Source organism: Phacochoerus africanus, chromosome 15 (genome assembly GCF_016906955.1).
Source record: "Phacochoerus africanus isolate WHEZ1 chromosome 15, ROS_Pafr_v1, whole genome shotgun sequence".
NCBI lineage: Eukaryota > Metazoa > Chordata > Mammalia > Artiodactyla > Suidae > Phacochoerus > Phacochoerus africanus.
Genome location: NC_062558.1, coordinates 29,779,048 through 29,800,861, shown reverse-complemented (window position 1 = coordinate 29,800,861; position 21,814 = coordinate 29,779,048). Strand labels below are relative to the sequence as shown.

At 41.3% G+C, this 21,814-nt stretch overlaps 1 protein-coding gene across 7 annotated transcripts in view; it reads right to left on the bottom strand.

Annotated features, from left to right (window-relative positions):
- Positions 1–21,814, bottom strand: part of MPHOSPH9 (M-phase phosphoprotein 9) — a 68,743-nt gene that overhangs the window by 41,463 nt on the left and 5,466 nt on the right. For all 7 annotated transcript variants that reach the window (XM_047760051.1, XM_047760048.1, XM_047760046.1 and 4 more), the window contains 5 exons: positions 13,087–13,176; positions 12,089–12,612; positions 10,588–10,711; positions 6,351–6,441; positions 2,773–2,879 (listed from right to left, as the gene is read on the bottom strand). In XM_047760051.1, coding sequence (XP_047616007.1) covers positions 2,773–2,879; positions 6,351–6,441; positions 10,588–10,711; positions 12,089–12,612; positions 13,087–13,176 — 936 coding nt within the window. The remainder of the gene's footprint in view (positions 1–2,772; positions 2,880–6,350; positions 6,442–10,587; positions 10,712–12,088; positions 12,613–13,086; positions 13,177–21,814) is intronic.

Here is a 21,814-nt window from a genome sequence, read left to right as displayed (position 1 = left end):
AGCCACTCTGTGTCTTTTGATTGGGGCGTTCAGTCCATTGACATTTAAGGTGATAATTGATAGATGATTATTTATTGCCATTTGAACCTCGTGAGGAACATGAATATTTTTAAATAAACAATAAATATAACTAGCTTGTAAAAAAATTATACTTTGTGTATGCATTAAAGGCATGGATTTGTTAACTGTAAACCCTTAAAATTTACCACTTCAAATTTTTATTTTTTAATTTTAGGGCCACACCCTCGGCATATGGAAATTTCCAGGCTAGGGATCAAACTGGAGCTACAGCCGCTGGCCTACGCCACAGCCACACCAGATCTGAGCCATGTCTGCAACCTACACCACAGCTCATGGCAAAGCCAGATACCTGACCCACTGAGTGAGGAGAAGGAATGAACCTGAATACTCATGGATACTAGGTGGATTTGTTTCCACTGCGCCACAATGGGAACTCCCAAATTTTACTTTTTATATACAGACAATGTAGAAGCCTATGCCAAGCAGCAGCAGCAGCAGCAGCGCTCTGGCTATATGTCCTGAGGAATTATGCCTGGGGGCCCAAATGAAGAGTTGCAATTACTCAGGGTAATATGAGGTAACATTTTTCACCACTTTGATGATTTCTCTTCTTTTCATTATTATTTCTCCCCCCTTTGGCTGCACCCAAAGGCACGTGGAAGTTCCCAGGCCAGGGCTGAATCCATACCACCGAAGTGACAGTGCCAGATCCTTAATCCTTTAGTTCTTTTCATATTTTAACACCTCTGAAGTGAGGATGCTTCTTGTAATTGATGGCATCTTACAAATGCTTTCGCTCAAGTAGGAACTGTGAGGAGTTCCTGGTGTGGCACAACAGGATTGGTGGCATCTTGGGAGTGTTGAGATGGTTTGATGCCCAGCCCAACACAGTGGGTTAAGGATCCGGCATTGCTACAGCTGTGGCTTAGATTGCAATTGTGGCTGCGATCTGATCCCTGGCCTGGGAATCCCATATGCCTCGGGGTGGCCAAAAAAGAAAAAGAAAAATTAGCAGCAGCTGTGACGTAAAAACAAGAGAGAGATGTATGGAGTGTAAGCTCCATAGGTAAAGAAGTTTCAGCCAATTTATTTCACTTATATTCTCCTTTTTTGGTATGTACAAGAACTACATGATAAAAATGTTTAATTAATTCTACAAGCTCCTTTTTTTTTTTTTTTTTCTGGCCACATCCATGGCATGTGGAAGTTCCTAGGCCAGGGGTTGGACCCACACCAGAGCAGCAACCTGAGCCACAGATGTGACAATGCCAGATCCTTAACCCACTGTGCCACAGAATTCCTACAAGCTCTTTTATAAGAAAAACATGTAAGTTCTAAGAGATAAGAAAGCATCAGTCTAATTGATGTTTTTCTTGATAAATTATGGAATAGGATGTCTTGAAATCGATGCCAATTTAGAGTCAACAAAATGTAATGTTAATTTATTGGTGATACAGATCAACACACATACATAGTGAGCCCGGTAACTACAGAGCCCACAGTCACCCAGGCCCCTCACAATCTCACTTCCCCCTCCCTTCCTTCTTTGTGTTTATCTGTCTTTTTCGATCCTTTCCTGAAGGATGGAACACTGGTTCCCGCCCTCTTGGGGACTCTGATATCAGCAAGCACATTGGTCCCACATTGTCCTGTCCGTTCATGCCTGTTGTGAGTGTTTACAACTCTCCTGGACGCTAACTGTATCTCTCCTTTCCCTCAACCTATCCTTTCATCTCCTAATCTAAAAACAGAAATGAGATACATACATTGATATACACATATTGGATTTTTTTTTTTTTCTTTGCTCTGAAGTCAACAAAATATTTACATTTCTGGTTCAAAGAAAATCAACACAGCAAATTAAGTTGTCCACAATGATGGTACAAAAGGATCAGAAGAAGGGTATAACAGAATGGCAAGTCAAAAATCAGGTCTGGGAACAGGGGAAGAAGTTTATCTGTGTACCTACTATATTTAAAATAATGGGCATAGGAGTTCCCATGGTGGCTCAGTGGTTAACGAATCTGACTAGGAACCATGAGGTTGTGGGTTCCATCCCTGGCCTTGCTCAGTGGGTTAAGGATCTGGCATTGCCATGAGCTGTGGTGTAGGTTGCAGACGTGGCTCGGATCTGGTATTGCTGTGGCTCTGGCATAGGCTGATGGCTACAGCTCTGATTAGACCCCTAGCCTGGAAACCTCCATATGCTGCAGGTGCAGTCCTAGAAAAGACAAAAATAAAATAAAATAATGGGCATAAAATTGTGTCATTTAATTTCACAAAACACTAACTGGGAATTTTTAATTCCATTTTGAAGTAAGTTTCCTAAGATCATAGGTAATGAATGACAGAGACCAAGCTTGATAACAGGAAGTTTTGTTTTTTTCTTTTGGTCTTTTTAGGGCCATACACACAGAATATGGAAGTTCCCAGTCTAGGGGGTCAAATAAGAGTTGTAGTTGCTGGCCTATGCCACAGCAATGTGGTACCTGAGCTGGGTTTTCAACCTACACCACAGCTCATGGCAACACTAGATCCTTAACCACTGAGCAAGGCCAGGGATCGAACCCGAGTCCCCATGGATCCTAGTTGGGTTCGTTACCACTGAGCCACGACAGGAACTTCAGGAAGGTATGATTTAAAGCCAATGCTTTTTTCTGTTTATCAGCAATTGAAAAACACAAAATTTATAAATGAACTAGAGTGCATAATTATGTAACACAAATGCACACATACATGTTATCAAATTACCTGGCTTGATGATATATCTGTGGAGGGGGCCGGTGCAAACATCTTCTCTAAAGTCTCAGGCAAAGACTGATACATGTCCTTCTCCTCCAGTTTCCAGTAAGTCAGTCCTAACGTGAAGAGATACACAGAATGGACAAAACTGAGGAAAAAGAACAAAAATGTCTTCTACCACAACTTACTTCTACCTAAAGAATACTAAATACGGGAAGTAACCACTTTTTGGCTATCTGGACATAGGAAATTGAATTCAGAGGGGAAAAAATTCACAGGTAAGGGTCCTAAATTACTGATCCAAATATATAAAATATATATATATATACACACACACACACACACACACACACACGTACATATATGTACATATATATATATTTTGTCTTTTAGGGCCGCACCCACAGGATATAGAGGTTTCCAGGCTAGGGGTCAAATCAGAGCTATAGCTGACGGCCTATACCAAAGCCACAGCAACAAAGGCTCCAAGCCCCGTCTTCGCCCTACACCACAGCTCATGGCAACACCGGATCCTTAACCCACCAAATGAGGCCAGGGATTGAACCCTTGTCCTCATGGATACTAGTCAGATTTGTTTCCACTGAGCCACAACAGGACCTCCTGATCAAAATAATTTAAATTGAACTCTCCATTATTAAAAGTCAAGATAAAATAGTGTAATTTAAAATACATTTCTTGAGGAGTTCCTGTCGTGGTGCAGCGGAAACAAATCCCACTAGGAACCATGAGGTTTCAAGTTCTATCCCTGGCGTCACTCAGTGGGTTACGAATCCGGTGTTGCTGTGAGCTGGTATAGGTCCCAGATGAGGCTCGGATCTGGCATTGCTATGGCTGTGGTGTAGGCTGGCAGCTGTTGCTCCAATTCGACCCCTAGCCTGGGAACCTCCATATGCTGCAGGTGTGGCCCTAAAAAGCATAAAAAAAAAAGAAGAAAGAAAAAAAATTAAAATTAAATATATTTTTTGAAAAGACAATAATTTCTTGGCGTTCCCTGGTGGGACAGTGAGTTAAGGATCTGGCACTGTCACTACTGTGGCAAGGATTTGATCTCTAGCCTGGGTAATTTCTGCATCCCGCAAGTACAGTCAAAAAAAAAAAAAAAATTTTCTTTATGCATAGTATGGACTTACAGAGAAGCAATCTAAAGAATTCAGTAATTGGAGTTTCACTGCAATTCAGCAATAACGAACCCAACTGGTATCCATGAGGACTCAGGTTCAATCCCTGGCCTTGCTCGGTGGGTTAAGGATCCAGTGTTGCCGTGAGCTGTGGTATACTCAAAGACATGACTCAGATCCTGAGTTGCTGTGGCTGTGGGGTAAGCCAGCAGCTGGCAGCAGTAGCTCCGATTCAACCCCAAGCCTGAGAACTTCCATATGCCTCGAGTACAGCCCTAAAAAGACAGAAAAAAAAAAAAGAATTCAGTAATTCATGTACTTATGGAGTGTTTACTCTGCCAGATAGGGGAGGAGGCACGAAGAGTGAGTCATGAACAATAAGGTGATCACACCGAATATATACTGTGTTGGAAGGCAGTATAAGCACTCTGATGGCAAAATTTAAAAATTGAGTATATGAGTTCCCATTGTGGTGCAACTGAAATGAATCCAACTAGGAACCATGAGGTTGCAGGTTCGACCCCTGGCCTTGCTCAGTGGGTTGAGGATCCAGCTTTGCTGTGAGCTATGGTGTAGGTCACAGACACGGCTCGGATCTGGTGTTGCTGCAGCTCTGTTGAAGGCCGGCAGCTATAGCTCCGATTGGACCCCTAGCCTGGGAACCTCCATATGCCGAAGGTGCAGCACTAAAAAGACAAAAGACCAAAAAAAAAAAAGAAATTGAGCATAAGGGAATATGTAGTATGTGTGTGGAAGGAAGAGCAGGTGTTTTTTTCTTTGAAATGGCTCATCTACAGCATATGGAAGTTCCCGGGACAGGGACTGAATCCCAAATACACTGCAGTCAGGCTGTGGATCGAACCTGCACCTCCATGCAAGACCAGAGCTGCTACAGTTGGGTTTTTTTTTTTTCCCCTACTTTTTAGGGCGACACCTGCGTCATATGCAAGTTCCTGGGCTAAGGGTCGAATCAGAGCTATAGCTGCCATTCTGTGCCACAGCCACAGCAACTTGGGAATCCGAGCAGAGTCTGCGACCTACACCAGAGTTCATGGCAGTGCCAGATCCTTTACCTACCGAGTGAGGCCAGGGAATCAAACCCAAGGCCTCATAGATACTAGTTGGGTTCTTAACCCAATGAGCCACAGTGGGAACTCCCGCAATTGGATTCTTAACCCACTGCACCATAGCAGAACTCCAGGAGCCTTTTTTTTTTTGCCGTGCCTATAGCATGTGAAAGGTCCCATGCTGGGGACTGAACCCTCCGCCACAGCAGCAACCCAAGATGCTGCAGTGACAATGCTGGATCCTTAACCCGCTGTGCCACAAGGGAACCCCGGCACTCTTTTTGAACAGGGTGGTCGAGGCTGGCCACATATGAGGGAATTCCCACATAAAGAAGGGAAGAACATTCCACATACAGTAAACAGTCAAAGCAAAAGCCCTAAAAGGAGAACTCGCCTCGCATATTTAAGCAAATAACCTCCCTGCTGAAGCAGAGAAAGGGAGAGAGTAGCAGACAGTGAGGTCAAAGAGACGAGGCCTAGATGTCTCTGAGCCTGTGGGCCTCTGTAAGGGCAGATTCTGGCTGTTATTCTAGAAGTGAACCCACCACAAGGTCTGAGCAGAGGAGTCACACGCTCTAACTTGACTTTAAAAAGGCTCTCATTGGGAGTTCCCATTGAGGCCCAGCGGGTTACAAACCCAACTAGTATCTATGAGGATGTGGGTTTGATCCCTGGCCTCACTCATTGGGTTAAGGATCCAGCATTGCTGTGAGCCATGTTGTAGGTCACAGATAAGGCTCAGATCTCATGTTGCTTTGGCTGTGGCATAGGCCAGTAGCTGCAGCTCAGATTCAGCCCCATATGGAATGTCCATAAGCCACAGGTCCCACTCCAAAAAGCAAAAATAAAATAAATAAATAAAAAGGCTTGCACTGGCTACCGTGTTGAGAACAGATGGAAGGTGCAAGGGTCAAAGCAGAGGGCTGGTTAGGAAACTCACAGGAACCTAGAGGACAAGTCACGGTGCTCTACTGGCATGAGAGCAGGAAGGTGAGAGGTGGTTGGATTCTGGCAATTTTCATAAGACAAAGCTAATTCATCCTGAATTGGATGTGGCATTGTGGGAAAAGGGAGTAGCTAAAGCTATCAAAACTAAAATAAGCTCACTGTGAAGAAAAAGAATGGCTGTGGGAGGTTCTGAATTTCTTAATTCATTCCTGAGATGATTTCTGAAACTGTTGGAATTAACTGCAAAAGTACTTCTTTCCATCTTTACAGAGCTTCTAATACAAATTAAGACAAGTAAGGAAACTACAGCTACCAGAGGCACAAGACTACACATGATACATTTACAGAAACCACTCTAATACACTGTAGGTGATTATTATCTATGAGAAGTGCACATAAGTTATTTAACTCTTTAAAAATATAAGCATCATACCTGTTCCTGAATCAGACATCCAAGAATTTGGATTCTCATCTGGTTTGTTGAGGTAAAAAGCTCGAGGCTGTGTAGCAGCAGTGAAATCAAACTACAATTCAAGAAAGAAAACAATTGACAGCTAAAAATCATTAGGCACAAACTGCTGACCCAAGGAATAAGAGCCAGGTGTCAAACCCAGGCATGGAGAAACAGAGTTTCACAAAGAAAGCAATCCTGGTTTTCCCCATGGTTACAAGAATGGCAAAATAGGGAGTTCCCGTCGTGGCTCAGTGGTAAACAAATCTGACTAGGAATCATGAGGTTGAGGGTTCGATCCCTGGCCTTGCTCAGCGGGTTAAGGATCCAGCGTTGCCATGAGTTGTGGTGTGGGTCGCAGACAAGGCTCAGATCTGGCATTGCTGTGGCTGTGGTGTAGGCCAGCAGCCATGAGCTCCGATTAGACCCCTAGCCTGGGAACCTTCATATGCCGTGGGAGTGGCTCTAGAACAGGCAAAGATTAAAAAAAAAAAAAAAAAAAAAAAAGAATGGCAAAATAGTAGGAATTAAGGTGAAAGATGTTCTATTCCTGTGTCATTTACGAAATCTATTATGATTCTCCGTGAGCTGGAAGAAACTGGGAGCAGGTATCATTGAGTTCAGAATGAAAATGTGTTTACAGTTTGTCAGTAACTTCCAAAAGAAATTTCAAGTGCCTAGAATTAAAGTCATTCAGTATAAAAATTAATGCAAACCAATAAAAATTCATTTTTATTAGTAAGACTAAAATAAAACAAATTAACTCTGAAAACCTCCTATGAATAATTAATATAAACTTTAAAGAATAGGCTGCATCTTATACACAAATAATTGGTTATCAGAAAAGGCTAAAAATGCTTACTTATCCTCAATTCTAATAAAAATTCTGTGCTAATCTCTCCTCATAATCTCTCTGGCATTGTCACAAAAAGTCTGTTTCCAAACAGAGATATGTGAAAAGATTATTTTTATTGGAATTTTTCTTATCAGTTCCACCATCATCAAACTTTAAAATTCCTGTTAAAGAGAATTTAAGCTCCAGTTGCTTAAAAACACCCGTGGACCCACTGCAAAAGCACAAGAGCCCTAAGCTGATAGCCTTCTACCTATCAAGGAGGGGTCATCCCCTCAGCCTTCTAAGGCACCACTTTAGCCTCTTTTGCAACAAATGTCTCTTCTAAAACTCTTACCTGCTCAAATTTCTGTCTCAGTACTTAGGAGACCAGGAAGAGCTGGCTGCAGAAGACTAAGTAAAAATTCCAAGTAAAATATTTCCACCTTTCCTCGGTCCTAAGGTGTAAACCTTAATGAGCTCAGCCAACATGCACCCTTCTTGGCTGGAAAGGGCTCACCTTACATGGCTGCCTGAGCATAGCTGTGAACTGTTCTGAGCACACAAGGCATTGGCTGAAGAAAGCAGGCCCAGCTTTTAATGAGAAAGGAAAGCATGGTGCAAGGAAAAGCCCCTCCCAAGAAGCTGGCCTCAGTCTAATACAAGGACAGTATCAGGAACAGTCCAGCAGCATCTGAAAAATCACCATGGAGCCCACAGCCCAGGAAATGGTAACTTCCAATCTGTCCCAGACAAAGGACCAAGGAAACAAAGACCAACCTGAGCTTTGGAAAATCCTTCTGCTAAACAATATCCAATTTCACAATATGCTCCAAAATTGCTAGGACCCAAAATAAACCACATTGTGAAAAAAAAAAAGAAAATTGGATCCCAAGAGAATTCTGATTTAGATTGAATCTAGAAAAGCAATGAGAGATTCTCTGATTTAGATTGAACCTGGAAAAAAAAAAGCAACAGAAGAGAAACAATGAAATAAAGAGCAAAGTTCCAGCTTTTGTGACTCCACAGAATTTGATTCAGAATTAGGCAGGTAAGAAGTGCATTTCAGGTGTGGTGTCTCTGATTCCCCAACCACCATTACCTGAAAGCCATTTAAAACTTCAAAATACCAAAGAAACTTGATTTCACCTAAGTATTTAATACTAAAATGATCTAATTCACCTTAAAAAATAAGAAAAATCAAACCTGTCCAGGATATAATAAAAAAATTAAAATAAAAATAAACAACGCCCTTTTCACGGCTTCACCCTCTGCCCCACTGACATCCCCAGAAGCAGAACAGGCTACTAGGCAGACCCAAGGGCATTTCTCAGGCAGTGCCTCTGATCCTTTGGTTGCTGGTCTGATTCTCCACTGAATCCAGGAAGAAAATTGGGCTAGATCAGTAGTTCCAAGCTTGATAGCACAGGAGAAGCACCTGAGGAGTGCTCATACCACCTGATCACAGGCCACAACCGCACCAATGATGGCAGACTACCTGGGGCTGGCAGTAAGGAATAAGGAGACTTTTAAAGTTCCTCAGGTGACTCTAATGTGCAGATTTGGGGAACGATAGGGCTACAAGAACAAATGCTAATCTACAGTCACAAAAGATAGTGAATCTACCAAGTTAACACGTCACAAACCCAAAGTTTATCAGAAGTAAAAAAGTCTCTCTGCGTTCCCATAGTGACACAGGGGAAACAAATCCGACTAGAAACCATGAGCTTCTGAGTTCGATCCCTGGCCTAGCTCAGTGGGTTAAGGATCTGGCATTGCCGTGAGCTGCAGTGTAGGTTGCAGACGTGGCTTGGATCTGGTGTTGCTGCGCTCCGGTGTAGGCTGGCAACTACAGCTCCGATTAGACCCCTAGCCTGGGAACTTCCATATGCTGCGGGTGCGGCCCTAAAAAGTCAACAACAACAACAACAAAAAAAGTCACCGCAGACTGAGTTTCAGTTAAAAGAAAAATAGGAAGGAGTTTCCTTGTGGCACAGTGGGTTAAGACTCTGGCATCACTGCTGTGACTGAGATCACTGCTGTGGCACAGGTTCAATCCCTGGCCCAGAATGGTCTGCACAGCCAAGAAAAAAATTTTAAAATTAAAAAAAAGTCTGGGAGTTCCCGTCGTGGTGCAGTGGTTAACAAATCCAACTAGGAATCATGAGGTTGCAGGTTCGATCTCTGGCCTTGCTCAGTGGGTTAAGGATCTGACGTTGCTGTGAGCTGTGGTGTAGGTCACAGACGGGGCTTGGATCTGGCGTTGCTGTGGCTCTGGCGTAGGCTGGCAGCTACAGCTCTGATTAGACTCCCTAGCCCAGCAACCTCCATGTGCCACGGGTGCAGCTCTAGAAAAGACAAAAAAAAAAAAAACTCTGAAGTTCTCTTGTGGCACAGCAAGTTAAGGATCCAGAGTTGCCGCAGCTATGGCACAGGTTGAAATGGCAGCTCAGGTTTGATTCCTAGCCAGGGAACTTCTACATGTAGCAGGTGGAACAAAAAAAAAAAAAAAAAAAAAAAAGTAAAAACAGAAAAAAAAGAAACAAGCATGAAAACATTCTCCCTATCTGGCAACCTATTCCAATGAAAAAAATCAGCTTTCACCTCAGTCTCCAAATGCTTTCATGCCATCACATCAAACAAGGATATACCATGCTTGGTGCCTCACAGGCTCAAAAGAACAGAGCTACCAATGCAGCACTAGCATGCTTCTAGGCCCAGAGGCCTGCAGGTTCAGGTGACCTCTTCACCTTCATTTCCCTCCTCAACACAAGTCTGAATAAGTTCAAAAAATGACATTAGGAAGTGTATCATGGGTTGAAGAAAGAAATGTACTGAAAAAAAGAGAAGTAGTGCCTTATGAAAGCTGAGAGGACTGTCTTCTTATGACTTCCATCTATTCTTTTCTATTTAGGGCCGCACCTGCAGCATATGGAGATTCCCAGGCTAGGGGTCAAATCGGAGCTGTAGCTGCTGGCCTATGCCACAGCAACAGCAACACGGGATTGGAGCTGCATTTGCAACCTACACCAAGATCATGGCAACGGCAGATCCTTAACCCACTGAGCTAGGCCAGAATCAAACCTGAGTCCTCATGGATGTTGGTCAGATTTCGTTTCCCCGGGCCACAAAGGAACTCGTTTTGTTTTTAATTTTTTTTGTTTTTTGTTTTTTGTACTTTATCCCTCATTAGTTTTGACTTCCAGTCTACTAAAGAACCAGTATTTAGAGAATTGTTTCCCTTTGAGACACAAAACAGCTATGTCAATGGAAGAAATTAGCAATACAAAAGGAAAGGCAAAAAACTTATGAACATGTGGTAAACAACATAATTATCTTAATTATCTGTAGCTGAAGCATGCCAGAGTAAAGTGACTTATCACCTACTTTCTCAATTGGTGACTTCTTGGTTTGCTCATTTCCTTGCATAGATTTTGAACACCCCTCTTCTTTATGTGCTCTATTTGGTTGGTTTTGCTTCAGCTTTTGAGCCCATGATGTTATCGATTTACTAGTTTAAAAGAAAAAAAAAAAAAACCTCTCTTTAGATGCTGTTCTTCACAAATAAACACTAGTAGATACTACATTGGTGGAAAATGCTTTGAGTTGTTTTTCTAATAGCAGAGAGAGGATGAGTTTTTACTCATTCATATAAGTTTCTAATATTAGAGGCAAAATGAGCAAAAACACTGAGTAGCAGTGATTAACAATAAATACAGTCTATAGCCATGAAATAGAACAAAAACCACCATTTGTGGCCCCTTCAAATATTAAGTGTATCTCTATAGTGAAAGCATATTTATTTAGATGGACTTATGCTCACGGGTACCCAAGATTTGTGTTGCTACAACTAAATACCTTATATTAGATGACATATTTCAGAGACATAAAACTGAACATAATTTCAAATTATTATTTGTTTCACAAAAATTCAGTAAAGTCACTTTTACTAAAAAGTCCCCTGGGTTAATCAAAATGTCATTCAACTGCAGCCCACACTGTGGTACAACGGTATTGGCGGCATCTTGGGACGGCTGGGACACGGGTTCGATCCCTGGCCTGGCATAGTGAGTTAAGGATCTGGTTGCCACAGCTACAGCTTAGGTTGAGACTGCAGCTTGGATCTGATTCCTGACCCAGCAGCTCCATATGCTGCGGGGCAGCCAAAATGAAAAAAAAAAATGTCATTCGACTTACAAAATCTCTCTTTATATATAAAAAACAAAATTGAGTATGCATAAAATTGAGTATACAATTTTTGGTTTCAAATTATATGAATATGTGTGACAATATTTCACTGATAATATAGTTCTGTACTCTAATTTTCAGTGAGTCTCAGTAACTAGAAAATACAAAAGGTATTTTTCTGGCAAGGCCTCCCACCTTAAGAATTTTAGTGGTCTTGGAGTTCCCATCATGGCTCAGCAGAAACGAATCTGACTAGTGTCCACAAGGACACAGGTTTGATCCCTGGCCTCACTCGGTAGGGTAAGGCTCCAGCATTGCCATGAACTGTGGTGTAAGTCACAGACACGGCTCGAATCTGACGTTGCTGTGGCATAGGCCGGCGGCTACAGCTCCGATTCAACCCCTAGCTTGGGAATCTCCATATGCCTCAGGTGTTACCCTAAAAAACAATTAAAAAAAAAAGAATTTTAGCAGTCTTATAGCATTGTAAATGGGAAGAGAGATGTCATTAGAATATTAATGTGCTTTGTTAATTTCAATTTCCCACAGGCAGTAAATAAATGAATTTGATAAAACAGACATTCAAGCACATCTCTTTCCATTATAGTTTAACTAAATGGAACTGTATTTACTAAACATGTTTATAATAAATGTAATGAACAAGTAAAACGCCCCAGAATGATGGGGAAATTCTACTTACCTGTTTGTTTTTCCACTGTATACTTCTGATATCTTATTTTCACCAAGAAAATTGTGTTCAAATTCACCAGGAAAAATGGGAATATATTCCTTTAAAGATGCGCAAAACTCTTCATTAGTATGTATATAAAAACTCTGGTCTTTCACACCATCTGCAAGCGACTCTGTCTGCACCACAGGTGCTCCGAACTGTCCTTCAGAAACCTCTGCGTGCTCCATGAACTCTTGAGCGGCCTTAGATTTGTAGGTATTTAGTTCTGAGACACAAAAGGTACCATACCCACTGCTCACTGAGCTACTATCCACATTGCAGTCTTGTTGTGATGTGGATGTTTCTTGCTGCATTTCAGGTTCTTTAGACTTAGGAAGACTGATAACAGATTCATTTCTCTCACTGTTTTCAGAAAAAAAACCCATTTGACTTTCTGAAGATATCTGTTTGCTTAAAGAACTTCTATCACAGGAAGCCCAGGAAGCATTATTGGTCTGCAATTTGACTAAATTTTTTATCTCCTCCTGTATACGCTGAAAATAAAAAATTACAGATTTGTCTAAGAAAGTACATTAAACATCACATTTCTATAAATGTCCTGAAAACTCTGTGTTTAAAAATAGATACTAGGAGTTCCCGTCGTGCCGCAGTGGTTAACGAATCCGACTAGGAACCATGAGGTTGCGGGTTCGATCCCTGGCCTTGCTCAGTGGGTTGCGGGTCCAGCATTGCCATGAGCTGTGGTGTAGGTTGCAGACACGGCTCGGATCCTGCGTTGCTGTGGCTCCGGCGTAGGCCAGTGGCTACAGCTCCGATTCGACCCCTAGCCTGGGAATCTCCATATGCTGCAGGAGCAGCCCAAGAAATGGCAAAGACAAAAAAATAAGTAAAAATAAAGATGATACATGTGTATTACCTTTAGTTTATAAACAAAACTGACACAATTAACTAACTGGTTCCTCTGCAAATTTTACAGTATAAAACAAGAATCAATATAAAGAACTTACTTGAATTTGATTGTGGAACTGCTCCTGCTGGGCAACTATCTGCTCCTGGCATTGTTTTTCCACCAAATTGAATAGTTGTAACCACCTGGTCTATTAAATTATAAAATATTTTAGTTTAAAAATAATTTTAACCCAATATTTCACAGAAATATCCCTCCAGTGGGAAAAACTTATTTTTAATGTAAAAATGATAAGCTAAATTAGTTATAAAACTATATCGGCGTTCCTGTCATGGCACAGCAGAAACGAATCTGCCTAGCATCTGTGAGATCGCAGGTTGAATCCCTGACCTTGCTCAGTGGGTTAAGGATCTGGCATTGCTATGAGCTGTGGTGTAGGTCACAGATGCAGCTTGGATCTGGCATTGCTGTGGCGTAGGCCAGAGGCTACAGCTCCGATTTGACCCCAGCCTGGGAACCTCCATATGCCACAAGTGCAGCCCCAAAAAACAAAACAAAGTTACAAAAATATGAAGACATAGGCTTGGGCACCCCTTTCTTAAGTGACCTGTGGTCTGGGTAAATTTGAAGGTCTGAATAAATCCTATTTTTCAAATGGCATCTTAATTTGCTGTCATTTTTTTTTAATGACATAAGTTTTTTAATGTAGTTTATTTTTATTATGATTTTTATTTTTTCCATTATAGTTGGTTTACAGTGTTCTGTCAATTCCTACTGTACAGCAAAGTGATCTAGTCATACATATACACACATTCTTTTTCTCACATTATCCTCCATCATGTTCCATCCATCACAAGTGACTAGACATAGTTCCTCAATTAATAAAGAACTGCTGACAGTTGTACTTTACATTTGACTTAAGTTTCTACTGTGGCACAACAGGATCAGTGGCACCTCTGGAGCAGTGGGATGCAGGTTCAATCCCTGGCCCAGTACAGTGGTTAAAGATCTGGAGTTATTGCAGCTGAAACATAGGTTACAACTGCACTGTAGGTCGAAACTGAGGCTTGGATCTGATCCCTGGCCCAGACTCCATATGCCGTAGGGAGGCCAAAAAAAGAGGAAAAAAAAAACAAAAAAACAAAAAAAAAACAATCTGGCTCTAGTTGCTATGGAGGTGTGGGTGTGATCCCCCAGCTGGGTGCAATGGGTTAAAGTATCCCATGCTGTGCACCTGCAGTGTAGGTTGCAGCTGCAGCTCAGATTCAGTCCCCGACCTGGGAAGTTCCATAGGCTGCAGGTGTGGCCGTAAATGGGAAAAAAAAAAAAAAAAAAAAAGAACTGCTGACAGTTGTACTTTACATTTGTCTTAAGTTCTTCCTTTCCTCATAATAGCCAAGGGTTTTCTTAAACACTAACTTGGACCCAGAAAAAGAATCCCACATCTTAAAACAAGAGATAGTTTGGTATTAGGAGAATCTGACCCCTAATTTAGTTGTTCTTCAAGTTAAAAAAAAAAAAAAAAACTTTAAAAATCAGATATTAAAGTGTTTTAAAGCACTGTAGCTGAAAAGGAATGAAAGGATAACTGTGAAAACCTATGGAAGTGGCCTATAACTCCCTTCGCGGCCACTTTTAGATCCTGATCCACCCTGACCCCTGTGAGTAGTTAGTGTTAGTGTAACTAGTCTAGGCCAAAACAGGGCAGGAGAGGGAGCATGGAGTTCTCCAGAGGCTGAATTCGACCTAAAGGTTGGTCTACCTTAAGTAATGGACTGCAAGCGGTAATACATAAGGTCATGACAACCAGCTTCCCTGTTTAAAATTTTCCAGTGTCTTTACAATTTTGTCATTCCCCATAGGGCCCTGCAGGATCTGGCTCATACACACCTCCCAGTTTCATCTCAGGTCTCTCTGTCCCATTCTCGACACACCCCAGGCTCTCTGGCCTCCTTCTGCTCCCTGAACGTGCCAAAACTGTTTTATACCTCAAAGGTCCCATACCTGCTTACCCTACCTGGAAAGCTCTCTCCCCAGCTCTCCACATGGCTGGCTTCTTCCTATCCTGGGATTTCAGCTTGATTATCATCTTCTCAGTTTCCCAAACCTTCCTCCCAGTTACTCTCTTTTTTGGTATCCTGTTTATTTCCTTCAGAACACTTACAACAATCAGAAAGTATCTCATTTGTTCACTTTGGTTTTTTGTTTTTGTTTTTTTGTCTTTTTAGGGCCACACCCATGGCATATGGAAGTTCCCAGGCTAGGGTTCAAATCATAGCTACCGGCCTACACCAGAGCCACAGGAGCACAGGATCCAAGCTGAGTCTGTGACCTACACCACAGCTTACAGCAAAGCCAGATCCTTAATCCACTGAGCGAGGCCAGCGATTGAACCTGAGTCCTCATGGATGCTAAAGAGGGTTCGTTACTGCTGAGCCACAATCGGAACTCCTCATCTGTTCACTTTGTTAACCTGCCTCCCAACACGGCCCCTGCTCTATCCCCAGCATTCAGGACGCAAGGCCACATTAAAAGTGGACACTCAGAGACACAGTATAAACCAGTGTATAAAAATGGATGCTGCAAGCTGCACTTTTTCTTAGTTATTACAGACTACACAATCCAGAGACGACACTTCAGGTTAATGGTGAAAGCCACTTACATAAAAGAATTAAGCTGAAACTTATATACCATATTAAGGTAAAGGGGGAGAACACCTCAAGACTGGAAAAGGAAGCCTTAAAATGAAATATGACCATACTAATAGGAAGTGTGAATTCTAAATCAACTGACTTCAGGACAAGTTGGTCTAGATCAAATCAAGTTCCTTACCTTCTCAACTTATAAAGCATCTTACATTAATCAAAACGAAAAAGAAATAATCAGAGAGTTCCCGTCGTGGCGCAGTGGTTAATGAATCTGACTAGGAACCATGAGGTTGCGGGTTCGATTCCTGGCCTTGTTCAGTGGGTTAAGGATCCGGCCTCCGACTGGACCCCTAGCCTGGGAACCTCCGTATGCCGTGGGAGCGGCCCTAGAGAAGGCGAAAAAAGACAAAAAAAAAAAAGAAATAATCAGGCAGAAGTTTTCTTATAAAGTTATACCCTTATACCTTTAGGGGTTATTTTTAAATCTTATATATAAAGTTATTATTCACATAAAACTAAATTATAATAATGACAGAACAACAATTTACTTAACAAAAAATGGCTTCACAGTACTGAGACAGTTGATATTAATCACACCTTATAATCATTTTCTCATTTAGGATATAAATGAATAGAGTTCATTTAGTCTATAAAATAGCGGAGATTTTGTGTTTCCTAATCAGACTTTATAGTTAATATTCTAATTTTAAATAAACTTAAGAACATTATGAATACAACAAGTAATATTATTCACTTAATTACAAGGGCTACTACTCATTTCAAACCAAACTGACTTACACTACCTGCATTTTACATATAGTTGGAGGATATGGGCATCTAATTAAAGTTTTCCCCTACACACACTTTTTGTTGTTTTTTGTTTGTTTGTTTTCTTTTTATGGCCACACTTGTGGCCAATGGAAGTTCTCGGGCTGGGGTCAAATTAGAAGCCAGATCCATAACCCACTGAGCGAGGTCAGGGGTCAAACCTGCATCCTCACAAACAGTCGGGTCTTAACCTGCTGAGCCACAACAGGAACTCCGACACTTACATATTTGATGCTATTAGCCTGAATGGGATTTCTATAGTCTGGCTTCGTAAATATCCTATGGGCTTTTTCCTGGGTCTGACTCCCACCTCTCCACTAACAACTAGTTCCTTGTTTCCTAATTATAAAATGGGAATAACCACACCTCATGTGTGGCCAGGAGGATTAAGTTTTAAGTTTAAATATGATGTATGTAAAGCAGTGATCTCAATGGGGGAACTATAATTTGAAAACCTAGAACGTTTCCTTGTGGCGCATCAGGTTAAGGATCCAACGTTGCCACAGCTGTGGCATAGGTTCAATACCTGGCCTAGGAATTCCACATGCCTCAGGTGTGGCAAAAAGAAAAAGAAAAAAGAAAATCCATGAGGTCATGGTCATGACAGAGATAGTAGGAGTACATGAGCATTTAGTGGGCACGGTCCAGGGATGCAAATCACAGGAGAGTACCCTGTTTTAGAGAACTGTCCTATGTCCATTTTTAATTCTAAAAAGTTACACATATTTTGTAGTTTTTAAATCACCAAACTGTCCAGAAATGCAACTAACAAGACATTTCAAAACTTGCTCAGAAATTTGTTACCGTTTCAGAAAATCATGTCACTAGCTGCAGTGCTAGATCAATACAAGGCAGCTGTATTGGTCTGTGTCAGCTGCTGCAGTCATGGTTGAGTCTACACAGAGGTAAGCACCAGTCTGCTTCATTATATCTTCTAATGTAAATGTGTCTGAGCACGTATACATTGAAATACATATTATCTTATTATAAATAATAGTACACTGATCCTCCCGTACCTCACAGTTAGGACATTATACTGACTTTTTTTTTTAAAGTGGATACAGGCAGGTTACATCACTTCTGAATTTCTTTTTTCTTTTTTTGTCTTTTTAGGGCCATACCCACAGCATATGGAAGTTCCCAGTCTAGGGGTCTAATCAAAGCTGTAGCTGCCAGCCCACACCACAGCCACAGCTACACTGGATCGGAGCTGGGTCTGCGATATACACTACAGTTCACGGCAATGCCAGATCCTTAACCCACTGAGCAAGGCCAAGGATCAAACCTGAGACCTCATGGATACTACCGAGGTGTATTACCACTGAGCCATGAAGAAAACTCCAACCTGTGAATTTCATTTCAGGAAAAGATATTGATGTTATTTAAAACCTGTTACAATAAGAGAGCTTTCAGCCTAATAAGTTGAGTGCCACTGATAGTGTCTAGTATACTGCCCAGCAAATACTCAACAAATGATATTGGAATAATAATTATCAGAAAACCATTACTACTATATACATCATCAGCAGTGCTAAATAGTTAAAGTGCCAAAATAATTTTTAAAAATTTGTTAATGATGTGTTTTAAAATTTTCTCACAGTTTCCATTGTGGCTCCATGATAACAAAACTGACTAATATCCATGAGGACGTGGGTTCCATCTCTGGCCTCACTCAGTGGCTTAAGGATCCGGCCTTGCTGTGAGCTGTGGTGCAGGACAAAGACGAAGCTCAGATCCTGAGTCACCATGGCTGCAGCATAGGCCAGTGACTATAGCTCTGATTTGACCCCTAGCCTGGGAACTCCTGTATACCGTGGGTGCGGACCTAAAAAGACAAAAAAAAAATTTTTTTTCTTACAATTATAGAAATGTTAGCAAGTACTTAAGAATGTATTAAAGTATTTGTGTGTAAACATGTTAAATTCTTTCCTGATTGAATAAAAAAATATTACCTTCCCAAGTTTAAGCAGTGATAAAAATTCCAAGAGAGAGGTGTTATAAAGGAATTCTAAAGATTCAGATCATCTCCAGATTTCCTCCAGAGCTCTGTGGAAGGTTTAGTGTTTTGTTTTAATAATGCAGATTAGTCTCTTATAAGTGGTAGAAATCAGACAAATATTAGTATTCCAAAAGAAAGGTGAAATTCAGGGAAGAGTTGGGGATTAGACTTATACAGCCCTTACCCTCCCCATGCTTTCTAAATCACTATGCTAAAACATCAGAGGCTTTTATCTTCATAGGCTAGAAAAACATACAAAACATGGAGTGTGCTATGGTGCAATGGGATTAATGTGTCTTGGGAGCGCTGGGACCCAGGTTTGACCTCTGGCCCACTGCAGTGGGTTAAGGATCTGGCATTGCCACAGCTGCAGCATACGTCAAAACTGTGGCTCGGATCTGATGCCTGCCCCAGAAACTCCACATGCCAAGGGGCGGCCAAAAGAGAAAAAGAAAAATGCGTGCACACACACACAAACACACAAAACAAATTCAACAAGTTCTACTGAAATGGCCCTAGGAGTATTTCATAATCTGTCAAAGTCAGAAATAGCTTATAAAACTAGTGAATAATCAATTATATATCTACAATATAAAAATTAAATAGTCAATTAATGCTAAATGTAATAATCTGTTAGATCACAAGAGAAGAAAGGACACAAAGAAACTGGTTCAAATTTTAAAAGATATAAGTAGCTGGCTGGTATTCTGGCTTATAATAATCTGTGTCTTAAATTCAAATATACATTCTGATTCTGACTTAAGATGTTGATTTCAAAGCTTAAAAGTAACTATGAAGTTGCCAGAGGTCAATGAGTCATTTCTTTTAAAACATGTCAATTCTGGCATTATAAGCTAATGAATAATTAGGGGAAACATTTCATAAAGCATTCCAGTATTATTTACATGACTTTACAATGGCATTTTATATGTCTTTTGCATTAGCATGTACTTATCATTAAATGAAAAAAGTATAGGAGTTCCCACTGTGGCTCGCCGTAATGAATCCAACTAGTATCCATGAGGACTTGGGTTCTTCCCTGGCCTCGCTCAGTGGATCCGGCATTGCCTGAGCTGTGGTGAAGGTCACAGACACAGCTAAGATCTGGCGTTTCGTTGCTGTGGCTGTGGTGGAGGCCAGCAGCTGCAGCTCCAATTCAACCCCTAGCCTGGGAACTTCCTTATGCCAAGGGTTCGGCCCTAAAAAGACAAAAATATAAATAAATAAAAGTATAAAAACTTAAAACTCAGTTTTCTTTTAAGTTTGCCATAATACTCAGTCACTTTAATTAAGTCCAATGATTATAAGTAATTACACTTAGGGATGGCTGCTACTGAATTCTTTATTTTTATTTTATTTTGCTTTTTAGGGCCACATGTGTAACATATGGAGGTTCCCAGGATAGGAGTCAAATCCAAGCTACAACTACAAGCCTACACCACAGCCACAGCAACGCAGGATCCAAGCAGCGACTACAACCTACACTGCAGCTCAGAGCAATGTCAGATCCTTAACCCTCTGAGAGAGGCCAAGGATCAAACCCGCATTCTCATAGATACTAGTCGGATTTGTTTCCACTGCGCCACAACAGGAACTCCCTTTATTTTTTTGCTTTTTAGGGCTGCAGGTGTGGCATATGCTACTGAATTCTTTTTTTTTTTTTTTTGGTCTCTTTTTTTGTCATTTCTAGGGCCACTTCTGCGGCATATGGAGGTTCCCAGGCTAGGAGTCGAATCGGAGCTATAGCCACCGGCCTACACCAGAGCCACAGCAACACAGGATCCAAGCCATGTCTGTGGACCCACACCACAGCTCACAGCAACGCTGGATCCTTAACCCACTGAGCAAGGGCAGGAATCAAACCTGCAACCTCATGGTTCTTAGTCGGATTCGTTAACCACTGCGCCAAGACAGGAACTCCTGCTACTGAATTCTTAAACCAGATAACTTTTTATTCCATTTATTCTACATTCTTACAAATAGCAAATTATAGTTTACAAACTATGATTAACATGTAAAACAAAATCTACTGCTCTCTAAATAATTTGGAGTTCCTATTGTGACATAGCAGAAACAAATCCAACTGGTATCCTTGAGAATGAGGGTTCAATCCCTGGCCTCACTCAGTGGCTTAAGTAACTGGTATTGCAGTGAGCTGTGGTGTAGGTTACAGATGTGGCTCGGATCCCGAGTTGCTGTGGCTGTGGCCAGCAGCTGTAGCTCTGATTCTACCCCTAGCCTGGGAACTTCCGTATGCTTCCGGTAAAACCCTAATAAGCAAAAAAAAGAAAAGAAAAAAGAAAAAAGAAAGAAAAGAAAGATTTTAATGCCATACATTTCTACAAGCATTACCAAATCTAGCCTTGGAAAAGTCTATCTTGGGGATTATTCCATGAAACAAAACTTAATAAGTATTTTTTTAACTGTTAAACTTTTATATTACAATTTAACCTATGGGAGTTCCCGTCATGGCTCAGAGGTTAATGAATCTGACCAGGAACCATTAGGTTGCGGGTTCCATCCCTGCCTCACTCAGTGGTTTAAGGATCCGGCGTTGCCATGAGCTGTGGTGTAGGTCGCAGAGGCAGTTCAAATACCGCACTGCGGAGTTCCCGTCGTGGCGCAGTGGTTAACGAACCCAACTAGGAATCATGCGGTTGCGGGTTGGGTCCCTGCCCTTGCTCAATGGGTTAACGATCCGGCGTTGCTGTGAGCTGTGGTGTAGGTTGCAGACGCAGCTCGGATCCAGCATTGCTGTGGCTCTGGCGTAGGCCGGTGGCTACAGCTCCAATTCAACCCCTAGCCTGGGAACCTCCATATGCCTCGGGAGCGGCCCAAGAAATAACAACAAAAAAAAAAAACTGCATTGCTGTGGCTGTCTTGTAGGCCGGCGGCTACAGCTCCGATTAGACTCCTAGCCTGGGAACCTCCATATGCCTTGGGTGCAGCCCTAGAAAAGACAAAAAAAAAAAAAATTAACCTATGAACCACAGAAAGAACCACTTGACCTAAGCAATCAATATAACTCAATGGAGCAAAGCTAAATGCGATATTAAATAGAAGCCTTAATTAGTACATTCAAAATATTTCAAAGTGGACTTAGGTTTTACAAAATGATGACAATTCTGTGTTAAGTTACTTAAAACATCAGAATTAGTAACAATATTAACAATTTTGGAATTCTGATTTTTCTGAACAAGTATTTTAGTTCACATTTAAAATATAAATTAGAATGTCTAACCACTAACATATCGTTGAAACACACTTTTGATCATCTTTTTCACATTTGTGCTATATTGTTCCCAAATTAATATATTTGATCACTATGAGGATATAAATTTCTCATAATTTAG